At 61.2% G+C, this 25,410-nt stretch overlaps 3 protein-coding genes across 18 annotated transcripts; 2 read left to right on the top strand and 1 right to left on the bottom strand.

The window, feature by feature from the left end:
* The first annotated feature begins 91 nt into the window (after positions 1-91).
* MMS19 (MMS19 homolog, cytosolic iron-sulfur assembly component) lies at positions 92-16,200 on the top strand. Of its 6 annotated transcripts, none has more exons than XM_030030449.2 (31): positions 92-238; positions 4,398-4,446; positions 5,239-5,339; positions 6,950-7,035; positions 7,456-7,530; positions 8,114-8,183; positions 8,379-8,507; positions 8,719-8,780; positions 9,058-9,144; positions 9,439-9,513; positions 9,789-9,866; positions 10,177-10,315; positions 10,714-10,868; positions 11,086-11,164; positions 11,422-11,547; positions 11,865-11,946; positions 12,307-12,404; positions 12,789-12,929; positions 13,163-13,318; positions 13,568-13,667; positions 13,835-13,937; positions 14,049-14,123; positions 14,201-14,327; positions 14,411-14,511; positions 14,590-14,646; positions 14,758-14,944; positions 15,058-15,140; positions 15,237-15,401; positions 15,481-15,540; positions 15,658-15,758; positions 15,837-16,200. In XM_030030449.2, exons 1-31 carry the CDS (start codon positions 136-138, stop codon positions 15,862-15,864), a joined length of 3,078 nt encoding a protein of 1,025 aa, XP_029886309.1. In that variant the 5' UTR covers positions 92-135; the 3' UTR covers positions 15,865-16,200. The 6 variants fall into 6 exon arrangements, with proteins under 6 accessions (XP_029886309.1, XP_029886308.1, XP_040983170.1 ...); XM_030030448.2 differs by having other exon boundaries at positions 11,853-11,946; XM_041127236.1 differs by lacking the exon at positions 92-238 and adding an exon at positions 1,380-1,448 and having other exon boundaries at positions 11,853-11,946.
* A 197-nt stretch (positions 16,201-16,397) lies between these two features.
* On the bottom strand, positions 16,398-22,629 carry ZDHHC16 (zinc finger DHHC-type palmitoyltransferase 16). 6 transcript variants are annotated; one of them, XM_030030453.2, is made up of 11 exons: positions 22,561-22,628; positions 20,125-20,377; positions 19,705-19,818; positions 19,374-19,462; positions 19,125-19,153; positions 18,786-18,919; positions 18,508-18,555; positions 17,839-17,924; positions 17,417-17,540; positions 17,272-17,342; positions 16,398-16,909 (listed from the first exon to the last, which is right to left on the bottom strand). In XM_030030453.2, the coding sequence occupies exons 2-11, from the start codon at positions 20,368-20,370 to the stop codon at positions 16,795-16,797; spliced, it is 1,056 nt and encodes a 351-aa protein (XP_029886313.1). In that variant the 5' UTR covers positions 20,371-20,377; positions 22,561-22,628; the 3' UTR covers positions 16,398-16,794. The 6 variants fall into 6 exon arrangements, with proteins under 6 accessions (XP_029886313.1, XP_029886310.1, XP_029886312.1 ...); XM_030030450.2 differs by having other exon boundaries at positions 19,705-19,899; positions 22,561-22,626; XM_030030452.2 differs by lacking the exon at positions 18,508-18,555 and having other exon boundaries at positions 19,705-19,899; positions 22,561-22,626.
* A 148-nt stretch (positions 22,630-22,777) lies between these two features.
* On the top strand, positions 22,778-25,307 carry EXOSC1 (exosome component 1). 6 transcript variants are annotated; one of them, XM_030030457.2, is made up of 8 exons: positions 22,778-22,878; positions 23,153-23,268; positions 23,454-23,528; positions 24,174-24,262; positions 24,501-24,534; positions 24,664-24,714; positions 24,807-24,891; positions 25,032-25,307. In XM_030030457.2, the coding sequence occupies exons 1-8, from the start codon at positions 22,848-22,850 to the stop codon at positions 25,136-25,138; spliced, it is 588 nt and encodes a 195-aa protein (XP_029886317.1). In that variant the 5' UTR covers positions 22,778-22,847; the 3' UTR covers positions 25,139-25,307. The 6 variants fall into 6 exon arrangements, with proteins under 6 accessions (XP_029886317.1, XP_029886318.1, XP_029886315.1 ...); XM_030030455.2 differs by having other exon boundaries at positions 22,833-22,878; positions 23,015-23,268; positions 25,040-25,307; XM_030030461.2 differs by having other exon boundaries at positions 22,833-22,878; positions 23,015-23,268.
* The last annotated feature ends 103 nt before the right edge of the window (positions 25,308-25,410 follow it).

Genomic DNA, 25,410 nt, shown 5'->3' with positions numbered 1-25,410 from the left:
GGGGGGGGAGGGGGAAAGGGTGAGGACGGGGGGTGCTCCCGCCGCGCGCGTGCGCTGTCGCCGCTCGCGGCCCGAGGGCGCGGCGCATGCGCACGGCGGCGGGGCCGGCGGCCGCTGCCCTGGGCGCGGGGTGTCATGGCGGCGGCCGGGGCCGGGGCGGGAGCTGCGGTGCTCGCCGCCTCCGTCCAGGACTTCGTGGCCGGGCAGCAGGACCGCCGCGCTGCGGAGGTGGCGGCAGGTACCGGGCGGGCGCGGCTGCGGGGCGGGGCCGGGCGTGGGCACGGCGGCGGGGCCGGGCCTGGGGCGGGCGTGGGCACGGCTGGGAGGCGGTGGGGCGGGTCGTGGGGGTGTGGGGTGAGCTTTGAGGGTGAGCGTGGGACTGGCTGTGGGGATGTGGGGCAGGACATAGGCACGGCTGTGGGGCAGGGCTTAGGATGCAGAATGGGGCAGGGCATGGGGAAGGCCGTGGGGCAGGGCAGGGCAGGGCGTGGGGGCGAGGGACCGAGCGACTGAGCGTGGCCGTGGGTTGTGGGGCCGGGGCACGAGGCTGCGGTGCGGAGCATGGCTGCGGGGCAGGGCATGGGGGAATGGGCAGGGCCTGCAGCCGTGAGCTGGGCATTGAAAGGGCGGGTGGGGGGCAGTGGGGTAGGCGTGGGGCAGCAGCTAGGGTGAGGGGCTCTAGGGACGAGGCCGAGGTGGGTGTGGGTAGGCGCGGGGCTGTTGGGAGCTGGGTGAAGGCAGAGCTGTGGGGTCTGCGGGGGGGGTCAGGGTTTTAGATGGCGCGTCTAGAGGATGGGGTGGGATTAAACGTGTGTTGCGCCTGCTGGTGGTGCCAGGGGCTGGCCTGGAATGGGGAATGGGGCTTCAGGGTGGGGGGAGTGGCATGGGATGTGTGAGCTGACGGGAGCACGAGGCTGCAGGCGCCGGTACTGGAGGTTTGGGGTGCAGTGGGAGCTGCTGTGGGTGGTACTGGGTATGGTTGGCTGGGTGGTAGCTGTGGCTGGGTGGCAGAGAAGGCTCCAGTGGGAGGGGGGTTCCTGGTCTTGCTGAGATGCTGTGGGAGCTGACTGATGTGCTGGCTTTCCTGGCCCCTGCTTCTGGGACCAAGCTCTGACTGCCCTCACTGTGGTTTCTGCTCCTTTCCTGGCAGGGCTTGAGGCATTTGGTTTCCTTGGATAAATTGTCTATCTGCTTGGAGCAACAACTTTGTGACTTTGTTATATTAGGGAATTTGCAGCTTCAGGAGTGCGGCTTTCTAAGGATAAGGTGGCATGTTTGTGTTTCTAGGCAGTGGCTTCAGCGCACTTTGGAAAGGAGTTGAGAGAGCAGAGAAGGACTACGTAGGTTATGTTACACAGAAGGGTACCTTATAGACCTTTCCCAAGGCTGATGGGTTGTGAACTGATCCGTGGTATCTCGGTGATGAGATGAGCTGGCAAAACGGGAAGGTAACTCAGTGGTCCGTGTAACACAGGGTGAAGAAAATGCCAAGGGAATTAGGAGGAATTCACTAAACTATGTGACATTCAAGATGTTGCAAAAGAGTTGTACTAAACCTCTGACATATTTGGGATAGACTGGGGGGAAAGATAACCTTACAACTGCTGTTGTCATCTATGGTCATGTTACAGAAGTGCCCAGAGAAAGCTTTGTCTCTTTGAAGACATACAAAGAGAAAGAGCCACCCCCACCACCCCCCCAGCTCTCATCAGCCATATGGTGCTTGTGACAAACCTACCTTGACAAGTGAGGGAGCCAGCAAGTGTCCTTTGGCCCCTCTGACCTCATATAGAATCACACATCAGAAAGTATTAAATTGCACCACGTATCCTTGAGCGAAAGGGGAGGTTTTTTTCTAACCTTGTGGCCATTGTGCAATTGTTGGAAAAAATGCATTGAGCTTTCCCATGTGTTGCTGAGTACTAAATTGAGTGTAACTTGGCAAGTGGAAGAAAGGCCTTGGTGCTGTCACAGGCATCTTGGGCTGCACGGGTCAGTGGGTGGCAGGAGGAGGCTGAACTAATTTTTTTTTAAAAGATAGGGGGAGAAGGATACTGCTGTTACAGAAATCTATCACACGCTCCCTGTGAATGCTGTGCTCACATTTTGAGGGTGTGGAGGAGACAAGAATGGAAAGCCTGCAGAAGTGATTAATGTCTAGAAGGACACAGCATGAAAGGGGGACAGACGTGTTAGGAAAGGGAGCAGATTGATTCCAAGTAATAATACAGCAAAGGGTAAATGGCTTGCTTCTGTTTAGCCTCTGGGACTACAGGAACACCAGAACAGGAAGGCAGCCCCTCCTGGTAAAGGGAGTGCTGGGATTCAAGGTGCATAATTAACCTTGGGAACTTGCTGCTGCCAGATGTGGAGGCAGAAGTTCCACAGGCTTGCCACTGTGCCTGCCGTGCTGATGAGGCAGGTCCAATTATAGCTGTGCTTGCGCTTAAGCCGTGGCCTGCGCGGCTGTGCCTGCAAGCAGGAGGCAGCACTCGGAGGTTGCACTGTCGGGGCTGGTGTGGTCGCTCCACGCAAGGCGAAGCTGGTCGCACCCCCGGGTCCCTGAGAACAGAGCGAGTTCTCTCGCTCTAGCGAGCGAAGGGGCCGCTAACCGCGGGGAGCATCAATAGCCGATTGTGGTTTGACCATTACACTTCAGCTCTTTCCTGCTGATTAGGAAACCAGCAGCTTTGTGTAGACACTGCTTTCAGTCTCTGAAAACGCAGAGAGGCAGAGTGCTTGGCTGCAGAGACAGCATTTGTCTCAGACCTTCTCCACAGTGGTTCAGAGGCACGAGGGCTTTTCATGAGCTTACAGAGCAGGATGTTGGGATGCTGGGTGTGAAGGGACCGTATGAGCTCTCCCGGCAGCCCACTCTTGCTTTGTGCTGGTGCACAGCACCTGCTTGCTGTTGCGCTGTTGTTCTTCTGCAGGAGATATTGCCAGCACCTTACAGCTGTCGCTCAAGGCATCCCCTGTTCAGTCTGTGCCTGTTGAGTCTGCGACCTGCTGGGCTCCTCTTCTTCCTCGCAGCTCCCCTTATCTGTTCTGTCCCTCAGTCCAGGCTCCCTCTCCCTGCTGTGCCAAGCGGGACTGGAAGCTCTATGTCTGGAGTCGAGGCTGCCTGCTGTCAGAAAACAGTCATCCCTTGTCCCATCCCCAGAGACCACTCTCTAATGAGCAGCATGACTTAATACTGCAATGAACTGCTTAGGAAGAGCCAGTAAACACTAGCAACAGCAGGAGACACTAGCCGAGACAAGGCCTGGGAAAGCCCCAAATGAAACCTTTAGGCTTCTGAGCAGGTGGGTGCCCTGTCAGTCATGTAGGCAAGACTTCAGCAGGGCAGAGGGATGAACAGGGCCCTCCGGAGTGCCCAGAAGTGCTCCTGGGCAAAGCCAGTGAGTCTCGGTGACTGAAAGGTGCTTTCTCTGTGGAGGAAAGCTGTTTTGTCCAGGTAGAGAGTGAGGGGTGCTGCTTGTTTCCCAGCAATATCCCTTGCCACCTGAGCTGCAGGTTAGAGGGCTGAAGGTAAGGCAGTCCCTTGCCCCCCACCCCATGTCTGACCACAGGGCATGCACAGAGCTTTCCTACTGGGAAGGTGTCGTGTTAGCAGTGGGTGGCAGGAGTGGAGAACCTGCCCTTCTGCCAAGGCTCTTGTAGGATGCAGCAGGTCCTTACCAAAGCCTCCCAAGGAGTGACTCTTTCCCCAGTTGAGTTGCAAGAATATTGAGGCAGGAGGTGAGTGAGGCAACCTGGTGGGGTGTCTGAGTCAGAGCTGGTAATAGACTCCAGGAGTCTCAACACTTCGTCTTCCTCTGACCACAAAGCCGCCTTTCTCCCTGCCCTCCATCTTGGAGGGAGTCTTGTGCAGGTCTTGCTCAGCATAGCATGGAGGTGGCAGAGCCAAGGTGGGAAGCCATGTGATCACTCATGTCTGGGCTGTTTGCTTGGCCAGTTCTCCCTCGGGAAGCATCTGGGGAGCTGCCCTCTGTCTCCTCCTGGCTTGCTCACATTAGAGAAGCATTTTTTGGCATCTCAGCGAAGTGGAGCACAGCAAGGCTGCTTCTCTCAGGAGCCACGCATTGGTCACAGATGCAGCCAGGCTGTGGCGAGAGGGCAGAGGCAAAGTGCAGGCAAGTTCACCCCTTGCTGCCAGCTCTCAGCTCTGATCCAGTCAAGGCAGCTCTCAGTCCCAGACATGTTTGTAGGCAGGGCTGGAGGCAGCTCCACCAACTGAGCACACATGGCTCCTTCGGTGCTTAGTGAGGTGCCGGCACCCAGCCAGCCTTTCCTGCTCTGGTGCTGGGGCCGTTCCTGGCATCTGTCTCCAGTGCCGTGCATGACTGACAGTCTGGGAGTCTTTTTGCTTCACTCTCTTTACCTCCTTTCTGCAGGAGTGAAAGATGGAAGTTGGACTGTGCTGCAGCTTGTGGAAGCCCTGGGGTAAGTAAAGCCTTATACATGTTATACATCACGTATACATCCCCTTGCAAGGGAGATTCCCACAAGGAGGGACAACGAGAAGGAAAAGTGTGCTCATCCAGGATGAGCTAGCTTCAACACTGGTAGGCACACTGCAGCACACAGGCCTGCAAGGATGATGTCCGTTCACAGCACGGTGCCTGGTTGGTGCTTTGCCCTCCCAGGTCTTGGGCTGTTTGGGAAAGAGCAGGGCCGGAGCAGCTCTTGATGCTCTCCCAGGACCGAGGAGAGGTATTGTGGCAGGCAGCAAGCCACAGGGCGCTTCTCGGTTGAGACTGTCCCCAGAAGGAGCTGCCTGAGCCCACAGCTGCACATCACCATGTCACAAGTTGCCTGGCGCTCAGCTTTTGCTTCTGTCTCCGAGCTGTCATGGCCTGGGAGTTGGGGAGGCTCATTTCTCTGAAGCTGGGGGCTGGGTTTGCCTCATTGTAAGAGGCTTTGCCCTTTTTCAGCCCTTGTGATCTTGGGAGCCTCAGTTTCAGGTGCAGAGCATGGGCAAGAGCAATTTCTTTGGTCCGACTTGAGAACTTGGAATTATTGTGGCTCTGGGGCTGGGTGCATGTGTGCAGCACAGTCAGGGGAAGAGGAGTCTGCTCCCACCCTGCCAGCAAGTCAGGCAGTATTGGGCCACCACCCCCCTGCCCAGAGAGCAGCACCTCTTTGTTTTTATAATGTGTCCGCTCAGGATGTGCTTCCTGCTTGGGTGTTCCTGCTCACAACAGGCCTCTTGGGCTTTCTCCCCACTTGGGCTAGGTCTTGCCTGGAGAACACAGATCCTCGGATGCGAGGGCGAGGCATCCAGCTGCTGTCACAAGTCCTGCTCCAGTGTTACTCCCTGCTCCAGGAGAAGGAAGGTAAGGGCTGCTCTGGGCCTTTGAGTGCTGCTGGCAGGTTGGGGGCAAAGCCTGTGCCACTCAAGTGTCTGTCCTGCTGTTGGCAAAGGGTTTGGTTTAGCACCGTGACAACTTTGTACATGTCTCTCGAGTCAAAGGCCAAGGAGGACACGGGCCCTCGCGCTGCAGCCTTTTTGCCAACCTCACCACACAATTTGGGTCACTCCCTGAACACGCCAAAGCCCTGGGCTGCAGCTGGTGCCCCTGGCAGTGTGTGGGTGTTGCACACCCAGGCGTGCTCAGCGCCACGTGGGACGTCTTGGGGACACATCTGCATGTCAAAATCCTTGGGTGGTGATTCAGTGCAGGAAAACCATCATTCACAAAGCAAGTCACGACGCAGCCTTGTGGCCTGCCCAGGTTAACTCTGGGGGAACCCTGGGGCCTGGGGAGGAGGGGAGATCAGTGTAAGGATGAGAGTGGAGTGGAGGACTGGGGTGGGGAGAGGAAGATGCCCTGTTCGTGACAAGCAGAAGGTTTGGCTGTGTTAAATGCCCCATAGCAACTGGCTGGCAGTGGGGGAAGTCAGTAAGTGCTGCCAAACTTTCACTTGGACGGGGGGCCTTGCTGATGGGTAGCTGAACCTGTGCCAGCAGGCTGGCAAGGCAGGGGGGCCCAGCTAGTAAGTGAGGTGGAGAAAGGGAAGGATGGAAGTAAAAGGTGCTTAGTCCTTGGCATTTGTCTCTGTAAGTCTCAGACTGGTGCCAGGCAGGGCTGAGAGCAGCTGTGCGGAGAGAATATACACAGACTAGCTACTGGTGTAGCTGGAGTCAGGTGTGATGACTGTGATGGGGACTGGGGTGCTCCGGAGGGGCAGCCGGAGGTGGGGAGGTTCAGTGGGGACGCCTGGCAGAGTCAGGGCAGCTGAGCGAGCTGGGTTAGAGCCATGTCACCAGGAGCTCTGGAGGAGGGTGGGCAGAGCCAGCTCCCTGGCAGGGTGCTGGTGGCTGCTCTGACACCCCCAGCTGGCCCTGTCTCCCTTCGTGTCCCTCCTCACGCAGTTCATTTCTCAAGTGCTGCGTCAGGCTGCCTCCTGGGGGGGTGAGTTTCTGCAGCAGCTGTGGGCGCAGGATGCTGCTAGCCGGCTCTTCCAGTCTGCTTCCTGCTGCCACTCCCCAGGGCCAGGGTGTGCAGGCGCCCGTGGCCGTGACTCAGGGGCCGGGAACGTGTTGTGGAGCCAAGCGCGGGGAAGCTGGAGCTCCTGCTCCAGCCCTGCGCCCCACCCCACGACATCCTCCAGCCTCCACTGAACAGGCATCTCCTGCTTCCCTGCTGGCATCTGCACCCACGTGTCTGGACAGGCCAGGGCAAATGCCTCTTGGGTAGCTCCAGCACCTCTGCAGCAGCCAGAGGTGGGTGCTGCCCCGCTGCGGTCAGACGTGGGTTGCTGATGGGGGGAGGGTGAAGGCGTTGGAGCCAGGTGGGTGCACCCAACAGTGGCAATTCGCGCTGTTCACCAGTGCAAGATGTGTTCGCTCTTCATCTGGCAGCTGCTTTTGACAGAGCTGGGGCCAGCACCCAGCAGCTGCATTTCCTGGGACTAATGCAACGTTGGTGTCTGTTTCTGACAGTGCTGCATCTGGTCCTGTTCTATGAGAATCGGCTGCAAGACCATCACCTTGTGATCCCCTCGGTGCTCCAGGGACTCCGAGCGCTGGTGAGCTTGCGCCCCACACTCTGCAGCACTGGGATGCACTCCAGAATGGTGCTGGGGAGGTGCAACACCTGGGTACAGGTTGGAGCAGCATGTCGAGCAGGGCCCAGCTGGGCTGTCACCTCCTGCCCGGTGACATTGCCCTATCTCCTCCGTGATCCTGCTGTGTCCCTTGCAGAGGGGCAGGGGAGAGGAGACTGCCTTGGTCTCCTGCTCCGTGCTGGTATTGGGACAAGGATTCTCTGGCCGCTCTGGGGAGCAGCACAGATGATAGGCATCTTGTTCTGTCCTGTCTGTGGGGGTGGTGAGCTCTCCCTGGCATAGGAGAGGATCCTGCAGGTGGCTGCTGTACAGAAACATAAAGCTCCATTATATGGCTGCCATCATGGTTTTCTATTCTTGCTTTTCTTTTCCTGTCCCCAGAGCATGTGTGAGGTGCTGTCCCCAGGGCTCGCAGTGTCTGTGCTCAAAGCCATCTTCCAGGAGGTACATGTGCAGGTGAGCAATGTGATTTCCCATCGTCCTGTCCCTGCTCCCCGGGTGTCTGGGGATGGCCGGCCTGCCTGCCCTGAGGACTGAGCACATTCAGTGGCAGTGCAGCATAGCGCATCCTTCCCGCAGCAGCGGAGTGCTCCTGCGGAGCTTAGAGACAGCATGTCTCACTGCAGAGCGAGAGGCAGACAGCAGCTGAGGATCCTGTTTGGCCCTTGTCCTCTCTTCTCTCAGCCCTGGGGGGGTTATTTCCTTTGCTCTGTTCTGCAGGCTGTGTTTAAGTGCCCTCAGCACCCAAATTCTCCAGTTTAAGATTGTTTACGTTGGCAGGGCCTTGGGCACTATGTGTGGCCCTGGTGTGACTGTGATGGTGCATTCATGCAGTGAGGGACACTGTCATGTTCAGGTGCCATTGCATAGGCATGTGGACACTTTGCATGTGGTAAATGGGATCTGTGTGCCAGGAAGCAGCAGCTGAGCTGCTGGGGGTCCTGCCCTCTTTCTCAAGGGCATGCGCTGCCCTTGCGTGGTAGGTAGCAATGCTGCCATGTGTGGAAGCTTGTTTTGATTACTCTGCTCCTCCCTCCAGTCCCTGCTGCAGCTGGACCGCCACACAGTCTACAGCATCATCACCAATTTCATGGGCACCAGGGAGGAAGGTGAGGGGGCAGATGCCAGAACCACTCTGGGGTTGTCCAGGCTGGGAGAATGGCTCGCTTTCATCTTTTCAAAGGCCCTGTTGCTCTGTCTGGGGAGAGCTGGAAGGGCTGTGGGACTGGGGCAACCTGGATGATTTCATGCCATGTTGGTGAGGTCTGGTGTCCTGCATCTGCTCTCGCTCCTTCTTTCTGCAGAGCTGAAGGGCCTGGGTGCCGACTTCACCTTTGGCTTCATCCAGGTGATGGATGGGGAGAAGGATCCCCGCAACCTGCTGGTGGCCTTCCAGATTGTGCGGGATCTCATTGCCAAGAACTATGCCCTGGGTGAGCCCGTGCCTGCCGTGCAGAGCTGACTGGGGGACATGTTGCTTTTCTTTGAGTTGTTGGAGGGATGGCCCTTGGGTCTGACCAGGGCTGGGGTTGTCCCTGACATGCTTCAGAAGCTGCAGAGCTAGCCTATCGTGGGTGCTAGGCATAGCTGCTGTGCCTCTTTTGCCCAGCATCTGTGCTCATGTCCTCTGCTCTTTCCTTGCAGGTCCCTTTGTGGAGGAGCTGTTTGAAGTGACGTCCTGTTACTTTCCCATTGATTTTACTCCAGTGAGTGAGTCTGCCCTGTGCCACAGCCTATTCCTTCTGGCGTTTTCTCAGGGGGTCATGTCCCCTCCAGGAGATGGGAGGGGAGGATGGGCAAGAGTCTTGGCTGGGCAGTGCTTAGCTGCAAGCTGTGGTACCCAGGCTGACAGGCTGGTGCCAAGCTGGCTGCAGTGACTGGCATCGCTGTTGGCTTGCTGGAGATGAGGTGATGCAGCCTCAGCTGATGGCTGGATTGGGAGGTTTCCTGACCGGTGACCTGCTCGCTCTGCTTCCCTTCCAGCCCCCCAATGACCCTCATGGCATCCAGAGAGAAGACCTGATCCTGAGCCTCCGGGCTGTACTGGCCTCCACGCCTCAATTTGCTGAGGTAGGAAGCTTCTAGGGGGTTCTTGAGCACCCCGCTGTTCAGAGTGCTGTAGCTCCTGCTATGGCTCCGTGGGAAGGGAACAGCTGGGACGAGGAGCCTGCACTAGGGGCAGCCCTGTCTCCTGCTGGGGCTGGGCGTGGGGAGAGTGCTGATGCTGATGTCCTGGGAAGGGGCTGCCTGTTGCAGGTATCCCTCAAACTCTGCTCTCCTGGCAGAGGTTGAGCTTGCAGCCCCGCAGGGCTGTGGACAAGGTGGTGCAAGGGGTGGGCTGAGTTTAAGTGCCTCTCTCTGCAGTTCCTTCTCCCTCTGCTCATTGAGAAGATGGACTCAGACCTGCAAAGTGCCAAGCTTGACTCCCTGCAGACTCTGGTAAGGAAGGACCCCTACACCCTTCAGCCCACAGCTGGCCTGTGGCAGCAGCAGGCAGCCACCTCTGAGTCCTTCTCCCTGCCAGCCAGAGACTGTCCCTTGCAGAGCCACGATTTCCAGGGTCCTAGTTCGGCCTACATCACTCTCTCCTCTTTTTCTCTCCCTTGAGTGGTTTGTGCAGTTCAGCATGAGCTTGCAGGATGGGCAGTGTCCCTGCTCTGTGTCCTCCCAGTACTGGCTTCTCTCTGATGCTTTCTCCTGGCTCCCTCTTGCAGACTGCCTGCTGTGCCATCTATGGGCAGAAGGAGCTGCAGGAATTCCTCCCCAGCCTCTGGTCATCCCTGCGCAGGGAGGTGAGTACTGCAGGGCCCTTAACAAATGCTCCACCACAGTGGGCTCCTGCTAAGCAGGAGTTCACAGCCAGACCAGGCGGGTCCCATATCTCCCATCAGCACCCACCTGTGGCCTTGGACAGCCCCAGCTGAAAAGTGGGGGGACAGGCCAGCCCTATCAGCATGTCCCGGGGGCTTGGATTGCCACACTGCATGTTCAGAGCACGTGGGAAGTGAGGCGGGAGCCTGAGCCCTTCTGCTCACATTGGGAGCATGAAGCTGCGGTTGGGGTCAGCACAAAGCTTAGCTCATCCTATGGCGTCTCCTGCAGGTGTTCCAGACAGCAAGCGAGAAGGTTGAGGCGGAGTGCCTGGCCGCACTGCACGCCCTCTCTGCCTGCCTCTCCTGCTCAGTGCTCAGGTCTGACACCGAGGATCTCCTGGATTCCTTCCTCAGCAGCATCCTGCAAGGTAGCTAGGAGAGAGACCTACCCTGCCCCGAGCAGCCAGGCCTGCAAGCATGCTCCTAGCTAGAGATCTGCCCTCCTGTTCTCTTTGAAGCCTCTTTCTTCTCTTTCTAGCCCTCACAGCCACTGTTGGCTTCTCCAAGGTAATTGGCTGCAGGAAGGGAGGAGAAGGGGGCACAGTAGGAAATGCCTGTTGGATCGAGTTGCTTTCTTCTCTGCTGGGGCTGGGGCATCCAAGGCTGTGCTGTGGGCTTGGAGCTGGGGGAAGCAGCTCTGCTAGGGAGGCTGTGCGGCAGCTCAGAGCTGCGCCCCGGCAGCACGTCCCAGCCCAGATATCAGCTGTGTCCCTCCGTGCGAGGCAGAGGAGCTCTGCCAGCGCAGCTGACACCCAGCCTATCTCAGATTGCAGGCACCATCTGTGCGAGCCCGACATGAAGCTGGTGTGGCCAAGTGCCAAACTCCTGCAGGCAGCAGCAGGTGCCTCCCTCCGCGCCTACCACTGTGTCACCAGCAGTGTCCTGCCCCTGCTGCTGGAGCAGTACACTAAGCACCCGCAGGTGAGGGGCACCCCAGGCTCTGTGGTCACAGGCAGCAGGGCTGAGTGCAGCTGCTGGCTCTGCAGGGCTTGGTGGGAGCAGGGTATGAAAGTGGATGTCCTTCCCTGGCTGCAGGTGGGGACCCTGTGGGCACCCTCTGGCCTTGCAGCGCTGGGCTGAGGCATAGCTGTGTCCCAGCAGTGACAGTGATCTGGGTTGCTCTTTTGTGTCCCTGCAGAGCAGCCAGAGGAGGACAATCCTGGAAATGCTGCTGGGCTTCCTGGAGTTGCAGCAGAAGTGGGGACATGTGGAAGAAGGTGAGGCTGGCTGGTCCCTCTGGAGGCACTGTGTCCCAGGGGGCTGCTAGCTCTCACCTCACCTTCCCCATATGCTGACAGAGGAGGAAGGCTCATTGACCTGGGCAGCTGTATGTGCAACCCTCTACCATGTCCCAGGGACCCTGCATGGCTAGGTGTCAACCAGCAGGGCCCCAGAAAGGGTCTGTCAGGTTCCATGGTGGTGGCTGTGCAGTGACAGCCAGGCGCAGGCAGTGACTCCATGCCTCTCTCTCTAGATGAGAGTACTCTGCTGTCGCTCCGAGCCCCGGTTTGCTCTGTGGTGTTCTCGGCACTCACGGATCCCAGTGTGCAGCTGCAGCTGGTCGGGATCAGGGCACTGACTGTCCTCGGCTCCCTGCAAGGTTGGTGCCTTGTTTCCCTTGGGGAGGCAGAGGGAGCTGTCACCCTGTTCTGAGAGACGTGGTGCCACATGGCTGCTGGGATGTCCTTGCCTGCTGCCTGTAGGTGAACAGGAGCAGTGGCAGCATTTCCTACCCAGGCCATGAGCCCCAGGGACACTTGGTCTCTCTCTTGCCTGTTTATGCTGGGCACCATGTATCTGGTGTTTGGCGTGCTGCTGCGGTGCTGCTGGCCTGGACAAGGGAGAAGGATGCTGGCCAGAACACCGGCATCTTTGCCTTTGGCCGAGGGCAGGATTCCTCTACAGCTCTTGTTCCAGGCTTCCTGTCTCCCTCCGACCTGGAGCTGGTTGTGGATCACCTTATCCGTCTCGCTCTGCATGAGGAGGATTCCCAGAGCAGGTGAGGGGCGGGCTGGTGCCACTGCAGTCACCCAGACTCTGGGGAGAGGAACAAAGCCTGGCTTTGCTGCAGAGAGGGGCTGTAGTCTGGGGGAAGGTACAGGAACTGTCTGAACTAAAAGACTATATGGGTGTAAGAGCAAAGGGATAAACCAGGTGATTTATAGGCTGGAAATTAGAAAGTCTGGGCCTGTCAAAGTAGGGGACTCTGGTCTGCCTACCAGTAGGGTGGAAAAGGCAGGTTGCTGAGAAATAGGTTTCTGGAGGCACCTTCTGGCCCAGATCTGTACAGCTGGTGTACAAGCAGCCCCAGGTTTGCAGTGCTCGCATCAGCCCTCCCACTCTCTTCCCCCCTCGGCAGCGAAGCAGCAATGGAGGCAGCTGGATCTCTGGCCCCCCTCTACCCAAAAGTTTTCTCTGGACACATGGTACCCAGGCTTGAAGAGGAGCTGCAGTCAGGTAGGGCTGGCAGCCTTGGGAAGGAAGTGATGTCTGGTTTTGGGGTGAAGCCTGTCCCATTTGGCTCCTACCAGGCAGTGGGGCTGTGCCATATGGCGTAGGTCAGTGGCTCTCGTACTTGGGGGATTCCCAGCGCAGGCACTGTGGTGCTGGCCTAGGGAAGGCCGTGCATGGTGCTGGCAACCAGCCTGTGTGGCCAGGATCAGCCCTGTGGGGAGGAGCTGCCCAGCCACAGAGCAGGCAGACTGCCTTGGGCCTGGCATGGGCTAGTTCTGCTGTGCTGCTTCATTCCATCCACCCTGGCAGGGTCTGGGCCCTGAATGCCCTTGGGCGAGGGGGCCTGGGGTCACCCCAACACCCCTCTGAGGTGTGTTTCCTCTTCAGAGCGGCAGGAAGAGAGCCCCCGTGACCACTGCTCCCTGCAGCAGCGCTGCCTGCAGGCCCTGGCAGCCGTGTCCACCCACACCAGCATCGTGAGGGAGACTGTCCCTGTCCTGCTGCAGCATCTCCGGAAGGTGCAGAAAGGTAACGCAGCCCGCAGCAGGCAGCTCCACGGAACGTGTCCGGGCAGGAGCTGCCTCTGTTACCACTGATGGCTGGGAGAGTGGGGAAGGCAGAGGTGCAAGGAGCCCAGGGCTGGGCTGCGAATCCCACTGGTGGAGGGGGAGTAGGGAGGGCTGCATTGCCCCAGAATCCCGGTGCAGATCGGGGCGGTGGGTGCTCAGACTGTTTGATGTGATGGTGACTGTGCCCTGCAGGGAGCGAGGCCGGGAACGCCCAAGACATGGTCTCTGTGTGCCAGAGCCTGCACCGTGTGGCTCTGCAGTGCCAGCAGGACGCGGAGAGCTGCTGGTACTACCACCAGACGGTGGTGCCCTGCCTGCTGGCCATGGCCGTGCAGGCTGCCATGCAAGGTAGGTGCGGGGCTGGAGCAGGAGAAGGGGAAAGCAGGCAGCTCCCCGGGCTCTCCGGGGTCCCCGACCCCGCAGCCAGCCCTGCTGCTGCCGCCGCCCTCTGGCAGCCGCGGGCACTGCGGGCCCCGCTGCCTCCTGCCAGAGGCAGAGCAGCCCTGCCCCAGGGCCGGTGTGGGTCAGGGGGCTGTGCCTGCCTCCTCCCTCCCGGCAGCGGGCTCCAGCATGTCCCTTTCCTCCCGCTGCCTGCAGAGAGCACCCACCCGCTGCTGGGCAAGGCACTGCTGGAGGAAGAGGTGCTGGCTGCCATGGTCCCAGTCATCAGCGCTGCCACCACTCACCTGAGCCCTGAGTGAGTGATGCTGGGAGGGGACGCCGGGCATTCCATCATGGGGAGGGGGCAGGCTGCGTGCCCCCTGCTGCTGTCTGTTCAGGGGACCCTGTGCCTCCTGGGAGGTACCCAGGAGCTCTCTGGTGACCCTCCCAGAGCAGCACGTTGCAATGTCTCCTTTCTTCTAGGCTGGCTGCCCAGAGCGTGTCTCACGTGGTACCCCTCTTCCTGGACGGAGAGGTCTCCTTCCTGCCTCAGAACAGTTTTCCTTGCTCCTTCCAGCCCTTCGAGGTGTGTTGGGTGCTTGGGGCTGGGGTGCCAGAACAGGGGCAGGGAATGAGGATGTCGGCACAGGCTGGCAGCAAGGACCGTGATGACATGGGTGCTGTTCTTCCCCCGCAGGATGGGGAGTGCTTGGAGGCACAAAGACGCCTGGTCGCCCTCCTCATGGCCTTCGTCTGCTCCTTGCCCCGCAACGTAAGTTGGTGGGGAGCAGGGTTGAGGGACCCTGACCAAGCGGCCCCAGGCTGTAACACGCTCTATGTCTCCTCCAGGTGGCAATTCCTCAGCAGGAACGGCTGCTCCGTGAGCTGCTGGCACTGAGCTGCTCCTGCAACTGCCCCTTCACGGCCACCACAGCTGCCAAGTGCTTTGCAGGGCTGGTGAACAAGCACCTGGCGGGTAAGGGGGCTGGGCAGGACGTTGTGGGTCCCTGCCCACTGCTGGCAGGGGAATGGCTCAGCCTGTCCCTTCTGTGTCCTCAGGGCAGCAGCTGGATGAGATCCTCCAACTTGCAGTGAACAGGATGGAGCTCGGCCTTGCAGAGGGGCCCTGCCGAATGCAGGCGCTCACCCTGCTGCTCTGGGTAAGGCCCGCCATGGGTGCAGGAGGGGGGAAAGCTGGGGGGGGGCAGCCTGGCACTGACTCTGCTCTGCCTGCACAGGTAACCAAAGCCCTGGTGCTGCGCTACCACCCCCTGAGCTCCCGCCTGACAGACAAGGTAGGCGGCAGCGGGGGGGGCTGATGTCCAAGGAGTCTGCCCGCTCCCCCCATGGCCAGCTGGGAACCCCCAGCAGGAGGGCACCCCATCTCAGGGCTCTCTCCCTCGCAGCTGCTGGGCCTGCTGGGTGACACAGAGCTGGGCCCCGCCGCGGCTGACGGATTCTCTCTGCTCATGGCCGAGTCCCCAGATGTGCTGCACAAGGGCTGCCACGCTGACGTGCGCATCATGTTCCGCCAGCGCTTCTTCACTGACAATGTCCCCAAGCTGGTGCAGGGCTTCCACGGGGCTGGCCCCGGTGAGTGGCCACCCACAGCCCAGTCTCGCCACCCCGTGAGCTCTTACCCAGGGGACCTGACCTGGTGTCCCCCCCTTCCCCTGGCTGCCTGTAACCATCTCTGCTCTCCACAGACGTGAAGGCCAATTACCTGAAGGGCCTGTCCCATGTGCTCAACCATCTCCCCAAGCCTGTGCTGGTGACGGAGCTGCCCACGGTGAGAGCCAGCCTTGGTGGCAGGGGCGGGGATTGTGGCAGTGCAGAGTGAACAGCTGGGAGTTACTCATGTCTCCTATGTTCTCCCCACTCGCAGCTGCTTTCTCTCCTGCTTGAGGCCTTGTCCTGCTCGGACCGCGTGGTGCAGCTCTCCACACTGAGCTGCCTCCAGCCACTGCTGCTCGAAGCTCCCCAGATCATGAGTCTGCATGTCGACACACTGGTCACCAAGTTCCTCAGCCTCACCTCCAGCCCCACCATGGTGCGTGTGCCCCCTCCTTCGCCCCCTGCCTGCCCCTTTCCTGTGCCCCTTGTACTGCCCTCACCCCTGTCTGTTCCAGGCTGTCCGCATCGCCGCCCTGCGCTGTGCCCATGCTCTTACCAGCCTGCCCACAACAGTGGTAAGTGCTCCTGTGGCAGCCTGCTGCCTGTTCCTGCATGTAGAGGGGTAGGGGGGTCCCAGACCTCCTCCTGCAGGGCACCCAGCTCTCTCATTAGGAGCCCTTTCTGTCCTACAGCTGCTCCCGTACAAGGCCCGAGTTATCCGGGCGCTGGCCAAGCCTTTGGATGACAAGAAGAGGCTGGTGCGGAAGGAGGCAGTGGCAGCACGGGGGGAATGGTGAGTGCGTGGGGCTGGAGCTGCCGGTGTGCTAGCATGTTGGGGATGTGGCTGATGGCACCATCTCTATCCCCACAGGTTCCTACTGGGGAGCCCGGGCAGGTGAGTGCCCTGCATCCCCTCCCTGTGCTGACCGACAATCTGACCGGGCCCCCGCTAAGCTATCCAACTGATTGATGCCATGGACCCTTGGAGCCCAGTACTGCCCAAGTGCTGGGGCTGGAGCGTGGGGGCTGGCAGACAGCACCCCTCACTGCAGCACCTTCCTGGCACCCACAGTGGGGAAGGAACTGTGCCACTCGTGGCTTGCCCAGCTGCTGCTGCAGCCAGGGACAGTGATGGACAGACTCGCCACGTGTGAGTGGAGAGGGCAGGCCTGTGCACGCGCGTACAGTGCGTGGCAACCCACGAGCCAGAGGAATAAATATATCTGTTTTGGTAATGCTGCGGGGGGGGGGTCTTCATGCAGCTTGGGCTGGGACCCCAGTGCCCTTCCATGTCAAGTAGCTAAAGGTGCTGCTGGTTACAGGCCCTTACTCCCTTTTCCATGCTCGGGAATCATGGGAGTCCCTCTCCTCCCCTGTCCCCAGAAGTCTGCACCTCCCACCAGGGAAAAGAGCCAGGCTCCCTTAAAAAAAAAAAAAAAAAAAATTTATTGGATGGTCTTAAAAAGGCTCCCTGGGGAGTGCTTGGGGGGCAGTGGTGCCATCTGCGCCCAGCCCTGCCGGAGAGCCGAGCTGGGCCCTGTGCTGGCCCATACCTGTGCTAGTGAGGGCAGCACCTTCAGCTAGAGTGGGGAGCAGCAGCTCTGCCACCTTTCCCCCGGGGCTGCCTGCAGCCACCAAGGAGCCAAGAGAGCAGGCGTCCAGGCACTGACACTGTCCAATGAAGTTTCCTGTGGCTCTGGCTCTGGTCAGCGATGTGTGCCAGCACCCGCCTTCCGCCAGGCACTTGGTCCAAAGGGAGCTGCAGTGGCAGAGCGGGTCCCCTGTGCGCTCCCCTGCCTGCGGGGAGGGACGTCTGCAGCACCCAGGCCTCAGATGGCCAGGAGCGGTGCACGCTGCTTGGTCACGCAGGGAGGCAGGTCCCAGCTCAGGCCCGTCCCGTGGGGCAGGTGAGGAGAGGGCAGCAGGACGCGGGTGAGCCAGTGCCTGTGGGGAGAGGGATAAGGCCACAGCAACAATCTGAAGGCTTGGTGTTTCTCAGCTCTGCAGAGCTGAGCCAGGGCTGCGAGCCCATGTCCCCGAGCTGCCATGATGGCTGTGCTCCTCAGCTGGGACTCTCTTGGCAAAGGGGTGCTGGGTAGGCCAGAGCTTGCCACTGGACAGGGCTGAGGAGCCACAAGGCAGCTGACGCCCAGGTCCTCTGTGCCTTGCAAAGCCCAGAGCAGCAGACAGCAGGGAATGCTCGCTGTCCTGCTCTGCCCCAGCTGCCCAAGGAGAGCCCATGTCCCAGCACCCCCGTGTGCTGCTGAGCCACCACCTTCCCAGCAGGGGCTTCCCTGGAGCTTTACCTTGGCATGTCCACACCCAGGAACACCTTCCAGTTATCCCAGCTCCCATAACTGTAGGGGTTCCTGAAGACCTGCAGGCCAGGGAGATGCACATCATGTCTCGCTCTGCCCCAGCCAGCCCTCCCGCTCTGCAGGCTGTGCTCACCTTGCCTTTCTTCTGCAGTCTCTGCCTCTCCTTCTTGTTGATGTGCCGCTCGATGCTGGTTTCCCCACGGGTGATGAGGGCAGCGTGCCACAGTGTGAGAGCACCCAAGGCCAAAGCAACTGAGCTGGGGACAGCAAGGGACAGCAGGTTGCACACAGGCCTTCCTTCCCTGGTGCCGCAGCTGTGGGGGGCTGAGGCTGCCTTCCTGTACCCACAGCTGCACAGGTGTGTCAGGTCATCTAATCTCCCATGACAGAGAGCCAAAATCTCTCTGTGGCTCAAGAGCTGGCAGGGCAGGGACATCTGTGCTAAAGCAAGCCAGCTCAGCCCAGGGGCAGGCAGAGGGTGAGCAATGTCACAGGGCAGGGGGCTGCATGCTGCTTCCCCCAGCACCCTCGCTCCCAGCCCCTGGGCCCCCTTACCTGCAAAGGACCCAGAGGTAGACCACACTCTTGTGGAAAGCTCGCTGGCGGAAGGAGAAGGTGGGTGGCGGGGTCTGGTAGTACGTCTGAAAAAGGACGAGAGCGGGGGGGGGGGGGGGGATTACCCAAATTGTTTTATAGCTTGAAGCCAGACAGGGGGAATGCTGCACCCCTCACTGATGCAGAGCTCAGACAGCTAGAAAGGACTGTGGCTGGGGCCAACACAACAGCCAGGGTGATGGGGAGGCAGCCTGAGACAGCCACGAGACAGACAGACACCCGAGAGCTGGCACGTGGGTGGGAAGCAGTGGGCTGGAGGTAAGGGGGCAGGGAGCAGCCATGGGACTGGTCAGGACACTGCAGCTGGTGCTCGGGGCAAGATGTGTACACACTGCTGCAGCTTCCCCAGGAGAGCAGGGCCTGAGCAGCACATGCCAAGCAGCTGCCACCAGCCAAAGCCCCTGGAAGCTGAGTGCAAAGGGAAGCAGACCCCAAGCTGCTGGAGGCAGCGCGTAGAGCAGAGCTGTCCGGCCAGCCCTAGCTCTCTGACACAAGACGAGCACCAGGGCTGGTTCTGGCTGTGGGGTGCTCCCTGAGAGCAGGGACCCAGCCTTCAGGGCAGCTCTGCTCCACACTGCCTGGAGCAGCTGGGGGGCAGGGATGTCCCACCTGGTTGGCAGCCACCTGCAGTCTCTCCTTCTCAAGCAGTTTCATTCTCTAGGGGGATGGAAAACAGGGCACCAGTTACATGTCTCAGAGGAGGGGTCCCTTTGCCCTCACCCCCCCCCGCAGGACCAGGGCAGCTGGGGGCCTCACAGGAGGAGGGAGAGGAGAAGCAAAGTCACTACAAGGCCAGGCCTGGCCCAGCCTTGTTCTGCAAGCTCAGCCTGGGGAGCCCAGGCAGCCTCAGTGCACAGCAGGGTGAGGGCCGGGGCCTGCCTTCTCACCTCGATGGCTGCGTAGGCGTCCCGGAACATCTCCCAGCCGCTGATGCTGCAGTAGATGCAGCCCATGGTCATGAACAGGCAGAAGGAGAAGAAGTAGCGGTGGTTGTAGTGTCCTACACAGTTGTTTAGCCAGGCTGCCTCTGGGGTTAAAGGTATGTAACCGTGACAGACCACAGGTCCAAACCCACCCCAGGGACCAGGGTGGTTCTTCTGGGCCAGGCCTCCAGCACCCTTCCCCATGCTGGCTGACTCGGGAGAGGAGAAGGGCAGGGGGAGAAAGGGGAAGCAGGGCTGGCTGCCCCTGGGAGAGTGCCACGGGTTAGTACTGCAGAAGGATACGGCAGTGGTGGTCCATCTTCAGCACGCACCTGGGAGGGAGAGCAGCGCCAATGTCAGTGCCAGCACAAGCACCGCGTTTGTGAGGGGGCAGGCAGCCCCCCCCAGCCCTGCGGGCTGTACGAGAGATGAGGCGAGAAGCTGGCAGAGCAGAGGGGAGGCGGCCCTGGTCTCACAGTGTGGCAGGGGGCAAGGAGAAGGGTCCCGAAGGCTGCCCCAAGTGCTGCGGTGAGCAGAGGGAGGGAGCCCTACCTGTTGCAGATGCTGCAGTGGTGGGTGCGAGCTGGCTTGGGGGCAATGCATTTCCTGCAGATGGAGACGCCGGTGAGATCGTCCTTGGCCTGCACACAGGTCAGAAGAGATTTGTGCACCCAAGCCCTGCACCTGTCCCCTGTTCCCCACATTCCTCACCTCCCCTGTGACCACCCCAGCCTCCCCACCCTGCACTGCCCAGCCTAGCTGCCCCGATCTGGAGGAGGCCTCCTGAAATAACGCCACCAGGCTGGTTTAGCTGTTCCCAGTGATCATCTGTAGCTGGTCTCCAGTAACCAGAGAGAGGCTGTGCTGCCAGTCCGTGCCTCACCTGTGGTGGGTGCCCGGGCGAGGTGGTGATGGCCATGTAGTAGTGGAAGACGATCATGATAAGGTTCCAGTGTCCGTAGGCGAGGTGCCAGCAGATCCAGGCAGGTGTGTAGGTCTGCAGGATGAGGGGCAGCAAGCAGATGTACACGATGGCCACAATGGAGCTCGTCAGCCCAATCACCAGTGCCACAAACACCTATGGGAAAGGGGCCTGGGTCACCAGAGTGGGCAGCACCCACCCCTCGCTGCCTGTGGAGAAGTACGGGCAGGATACAGCCACAGGAACCCAATCTGAACCACACTGAGGTCCCCAGTCCCTTCCTGTCTAGAGCACAGGCAGCCCTGAGGCTCACTTGCCACAGCAGCACACTTGCCCCAGCCCCCAGAAACGGGTGCCCCCCTGCCTGCTGAGGGTACTCACCACACCGAACCACCGGGTGACATGGTCCACCAGCCAGTAGATGGGCTCGAAGAGGGAGTCAAGCACCACGTCGCCGTTGGTGAAGGAGTTGTAGAGCAGGGAGCGGAGGCAGAGGTGCCCGTAGTGCCACAGCTGCTCCGCCTGCCGCACCAGCTTAAACCGCCGCCGCCGGCCCAGCCGCAGGCACTTGAGGAGCAGGCGCATCACCGCTGCAAACATCCGCTGCCGGCTCCTCATCCCTGCCATGCCACACCTGGGGGGAGAGGAGCTCAGTGTGGGCAGGCCACCCCGCTGCCTGGCTGTCCTTCAGGAAGGGTCTCTCCTCCTGGATGTGCTGATGCTGGTCACGCAGCTCCCTGCACCCACTCTGCCGGTCGCCTGCCTGTGCAGCACGGCAGGGGCTCCCCCTTTACCCTGCACAAGGATGCAGAGCAGGGGGAGCTAAGCACAGACTCCTGGAGGCTGTGGGGCCACTGTCACTGGGACAGCTCTCTGCGTTGAGTGGGGGGCACAGGCCCCTTGGCGTCTGGGCTCAGATGCTCTCTGGTCCCATCTCGTCTTTCCCAGCGGGGAGGGGGCCGGGGGAGCGACATGGAGAGTCTGACTCAGAGGAAACCAGAGAAGGCAGGAGCATCCAGGATGCTGGGCCAGTTCCAGGGACAATCCCAGACCCAGCCCTTCCCAACAGGTTTGGGAACAGGGGAACCTGCACAACACATATGTGGAGGAGCCAGGCCAGGATTACCCCTCCTCCCCTAGTCCCTCTCCTCACCACCAAAAAGCAGGGCCTGGATGGTGCTTCCGTTCACCTCAACCTCTGGACCAAGCCGCAAAGGCCACCCTGCATCTTTCCCAACCTCACAGCCCCACTCCAAGAGTCCCAACACTTTTCCCCTTTCCCTGGCCTGGATCTACCTCGGACAACACCATGCACCAGCGAAGGAACAGACTGGGGGCAGCCCCAGGCCAAGGCAAAGCTGCAAAGCGCTCCCCTGCCCGCTGAGCCCCTCGTCCCACCTGAGAGCCGTGCTAGGAGCGAGGAGGAACCCGAGCTGGCCCAGCAGCTGGGAAAATGATCTGCAGGGCTGGGGCCCCCAGGCCTCCGTGCAGGCAATACCCATCAATATTAAGCAGCGAGGCTGCCCCAGGGTCCTGCTAAGGCATGTTCTGAGCCTGGGCCAAGTACTTGCCTTGGCATGGTGCCAGGCAGTGGTGCCACACCGCAGAGTCCCCCCAGCAGGGACCAGCTCCCTGTGCTGCCATGCCCACTGCACAGCCCTCAGGGAGCAGCAGGGAGGGTAAGGGCGGGAGCTGCAGCATCCAGATGGGCTGTCCAAAGGAGGCAGGGGCTCCCCTCTGCCCTGCTGGACGAGCGTGGGGCTGACCCCAAGGCTGGGAGCAGCTGGACACAAGGACACCAGACCCACCAGCCCACAGGCATGGCTTCTGCCCAGGTTTCCTGTACCTTGGTAAGGGAGAGGTGGGATATGCAAACACCAGTGCCACCCCCTTCCCCATGTTTCCCCTTGACTCTGCCAAGAGCTTTCCTCTGCAACACATCAGGTGCAAAGTGGAGCAACAGCTTCCTGCTGTGCAGCCTTTGAGCGGCACTCGTCCCCGTGTTGTCAGTGTGGCAAGAAACAAAATGCTGCAGACAGCAGCAGGTCTTGGGGTCAGCCCTCCCCTCCAAACACACAGCACCTCCCTGCCCCTCAGAGAGGTTTCCTTGCCTACAACAGCCAGCAGCTGCTGAGCAGGGAGCCCACAGGGGAGGCAGCCAGCCTGCCCCAGGGCAGGACAGCCCTCTGTTCCCAGGCACCTGCCTGCAGACAGTGGCACAGCCACAGGGACGAGGCTCCAGCAGAGCCACGCACCCTCCCTGGCCCAGTCAGGCACTGGGGCTTCAGCCCTCACCCTGCCCACAGCCCTCCCCACATCCCAGTGGGGCACTGAGCCCACAGTGGTGCGACAGCAACCACCAGCCCAGCCAAGACCACAGGCAACATCATGGCAGGGAGGAACCTTAGATTTGGTCCTACTCCAGGCATAACCAGGGCCCTGCTCCTGCCGGGTCCAGCCACCCAGCCCCAGCCCTGTGGCACCCTCCAGTGGCGCCCAGCTCCCCCAGTTCAGTAGCACCCAGCCTCACGGCACAGAGACGCTCTCAGACACCCATCACGCAAAGGCTGCCCGTACCAACAGCAAAAAGCCTTCAGCCCCACTTTACCCAGCCCCATAACACCCGGGGTCCTCAGCCCCACAGCACCCCCAGCCTCTCCAGGCCCACAGCATCCCCCCCATTGCCTCCCAGCCCGTCCAGGCCCACAGCATCCCCCGTCGCCTCCCAGCCCCACGGCACCCCCAGCCCCCGGAGCCCCACGGTCCATCCCAGGCCCAGGACACCCCGCAGCAACAGCCCCGTCCGACCCCGCCGACCTGCCGCCCGCTCCCCGCCGCCTGCCGCCGCCATGCCCGGCGGCCCGCCGCCCTCACGGCCCCACGGGCAGCGCCCGCCGCCCCGCGCACTGCGCCTGCGCGCCCGCCGCGCAGAGCATGCCGGGAAGCGCCTTCTGCCGGCGCCGGACTACAACTCCCAGCGGGCCGCGCGCCCACGCTCCGTGCCTGACGGGGGAGAGCCAATAGCCGCACCGCTTACGGCCCGGCCTTGCCTCCGGAGACCAATAGGGTGAGGACTTTCTGCGGGCGAACTCCCGGTAACCAAGATGGCGCCTCCCGCTCGGTACTGCGTCCCCGGTGAGTGCGGGCCCGGGCTGCTTGGGGAGAGGCGGTGGGGTGTCCGGGGTAGGGGAGGGGGCGCATGGCAGGGGGCGGCCTGGGGCCGCGGGAGGGGGGGTTCGTCCCCGGGGGTGCGCAGGAAAGGACGGCGCAGGGTCGGCCGGGAGCGGGCACTGTGGCCGGGGTGCAGGCGAGGGCAGGCCTGGGGCGGTGCGGAGCCTGGGCCCCCCGGGAGCGGGACCCGGACGCACGGCGCCCTGGCAGCGTCGTCCCCTGAGCCCCTGTCCCTTAGGCGAGCGGCTGTGCAGCACGGAGGAGGCCACGGCGGGCAGCGGGACTTACACCCGGCACGGCTTCATCTTCTCCTCGCTGGCTGGCTGCCTGGAAAAGAGGAGCGAGGACAGCGGGGTGAGTGCGGACATGGCCCGTGCTCTGCCCTTCCCCGGAGCCGGCCGCCGAGGCCGAGCAGCCCCTTCCCGATTGGGGAATTGGGTTCCGAGGGGGCTCGGCCAGTGCCTGATGTCAGCTTGGTCCCGCCTGATCCTGTGCGTGGGCTGTGCCCCGAGCTAACCCTCCCATCTGCTGCCCTGCAGCTGCCCGTCGTGTCGGTGGTGAGAGACGCCGAGTCCCAGCTCCTGCCCGACGTGGGGGCCGTGGTGACCTGCAAGGTGGGAAGCTGGAGTGCACTGCGATGGCAGACTGCTCAGCCTTTGCTCTCACTGCCTCGAGCCGACCTCTGTTCCCACGCACGTCTGGGATGGAATGGGGAGCCCCTGGGGCTCGTTCATACCCTCTGTACAACTCCCAGCAGAGCCCAGCGGCTCCCTTGGGTCCCTCGCTTACAAAGCAGCCAGATATTGGCGTGGGGGACGCCTGCCTCTTGACTTCGCCAGCCCTGAGGCTCAGGTGGGCGGAGGGAAGGTTTGTCTTTGCTGTCCCTTCCAGAGCTCTTTCTGGGGCAGGGTGCCTGGAGGCAGTGCCTGGGGCAGCTTGGAGGAAGGTGGCACAGACCAGGGATTAGTTTCCTTACGGTCCTGGTGGTGGGAGAGGGACTGGGATCACAGCTGGTCTTGACCTTATTCATCTGTCTTGAGTTGCACAAGTATCATCTTCCTCTCCTGGCTCGCTGCTGGGTGTCCCACCTCCGCCACCACTACTTTGGTCACAAGGAGGAGGAGGAGGCCGAGTGAGACATGAGCTCCCCGCATACAGCCCCGTCCTGCCTGCACCCTGCCCTTTCCCTGCCTGGAGCGGGGTGCGCTGGGGTGAGAGCAGACCTGTGCTGGCACTGATTCCCCGTTTCCTCTGGGCAGGTTTGCAGCATTAACTCCCGCTTTGCCAAGGTGCACATCCTGTACGTCGGCTCCACGCCACTGAAATCCACCTTTCGGGGGACCATACGGTAGGGAGAGGGCTAGCTTCCCCACAAGACGGGGTGCCCAAGCGCCCCATCCTCGAGGGGGGAGGAAGGCTCTTCTGGGCGGCGTGGCCAGCTGCCCTGGCAGGACCTCTGCCCCGAGCACCGGGCAGGTATCCAGCAAGTCCTGGCGAGCGCCCAGGGAGGCCGGGGCAGCTCCTGCCGCAGGCTGGAGAGTCGCCTTCGCTCGCTGGCGCTCAGATCCCTCCGTCTCCTTTTTCAGGAGAGAAGACATTCGAGCCACGGAGAAAGATAAGGTCAGTGAGGCGCTGCCAGTGACTGTGCTACCGCAGCTGCCCCCACCTTCTGCTGGTGGGGGATACTTGTCCTGCCGCTGATGAGCACCCCGACACGCTGTGTGGTTTTGCCTGCTCTCTCCCGTGCAGGTAGAAGTGTACAAGAGTTTCCGCCCCGGTGACATAGTCCTGGCCAAAGTCGTATCCTTTCCCCTTGTGGTGCCGGCGGGGGGGACAGTGGGGTTTGCCGAGTCCCCTCAGGGATGCCTTTCCCTTAATCCCTGTCTGACCAGATCTCCCTGGGGGACGCACAGTCCAACTACCTGCTGAGCACGGCGGAGAACGAGCTGGGCGTGGTGGTGGCACGCAGCGAGGCAGGTAGGGACGGGCCCCGGGGCCCAGGCTGGGACTGGTTCTGCCTCATTGCTGCCCAAGGGGCAGCTGGTGCAGCCTCCTCCTTTTCCACATGGAGGAACGCAACTTCGGGAAGGGAAACCCCTGACATGTGGTGTTCCTAGGGGTGCAGATGGTGCCCATCAGCTGGTGCGAGATGCAGTGCCCGCGGACACACACCAAGGACTTCCGTAAGGTGGCCCGGGTGCAGCCCCAGTTCCTGCAGACCTAGCAGCCCCCCAGGAGCTGCAGGGACCCTGCTGGGCTGGGGTCTGCAGGGCCAGAGCACCCCCAGGGCTCTGGACTCCCTTCACATCCGCAAGAGGCTGGAACAGCCGGATAGGCCCTCGCTCACGGGATGGATTTTCTATTTCTGGATAATAAATATTTTCTGAGCGCTCCATGCTCTGCTCAGTTACAGCCCAGAGGGGCGGCCGGGGCCGCCTGCAGCACGCTGGTCTGACTTCCACAGCAGAGCTGTTGAGGGGACAGCTTCCCCAGCAC

Source organism: Aquila chrysaetos, chromosome 11 (genome assembly GCF_900496995.4).
Source record: "Aquila chrysaetos chrysaetos chromosome 11, bAquChr1.4, whole genome shotgun sequence".
In the NCBI taxonomy this organism is placed as follows: Eukaryota; Metazoa; Chordata; class Aves; order Accipitriformes; family Accipitridae; genus Aquila; species Aquila chrysaetos.
The sequence above is the reverse complement of the archived record's forward strand: the minus strand, read 5'-3'. Positions and strand labels throughout refer to the sequence as shown.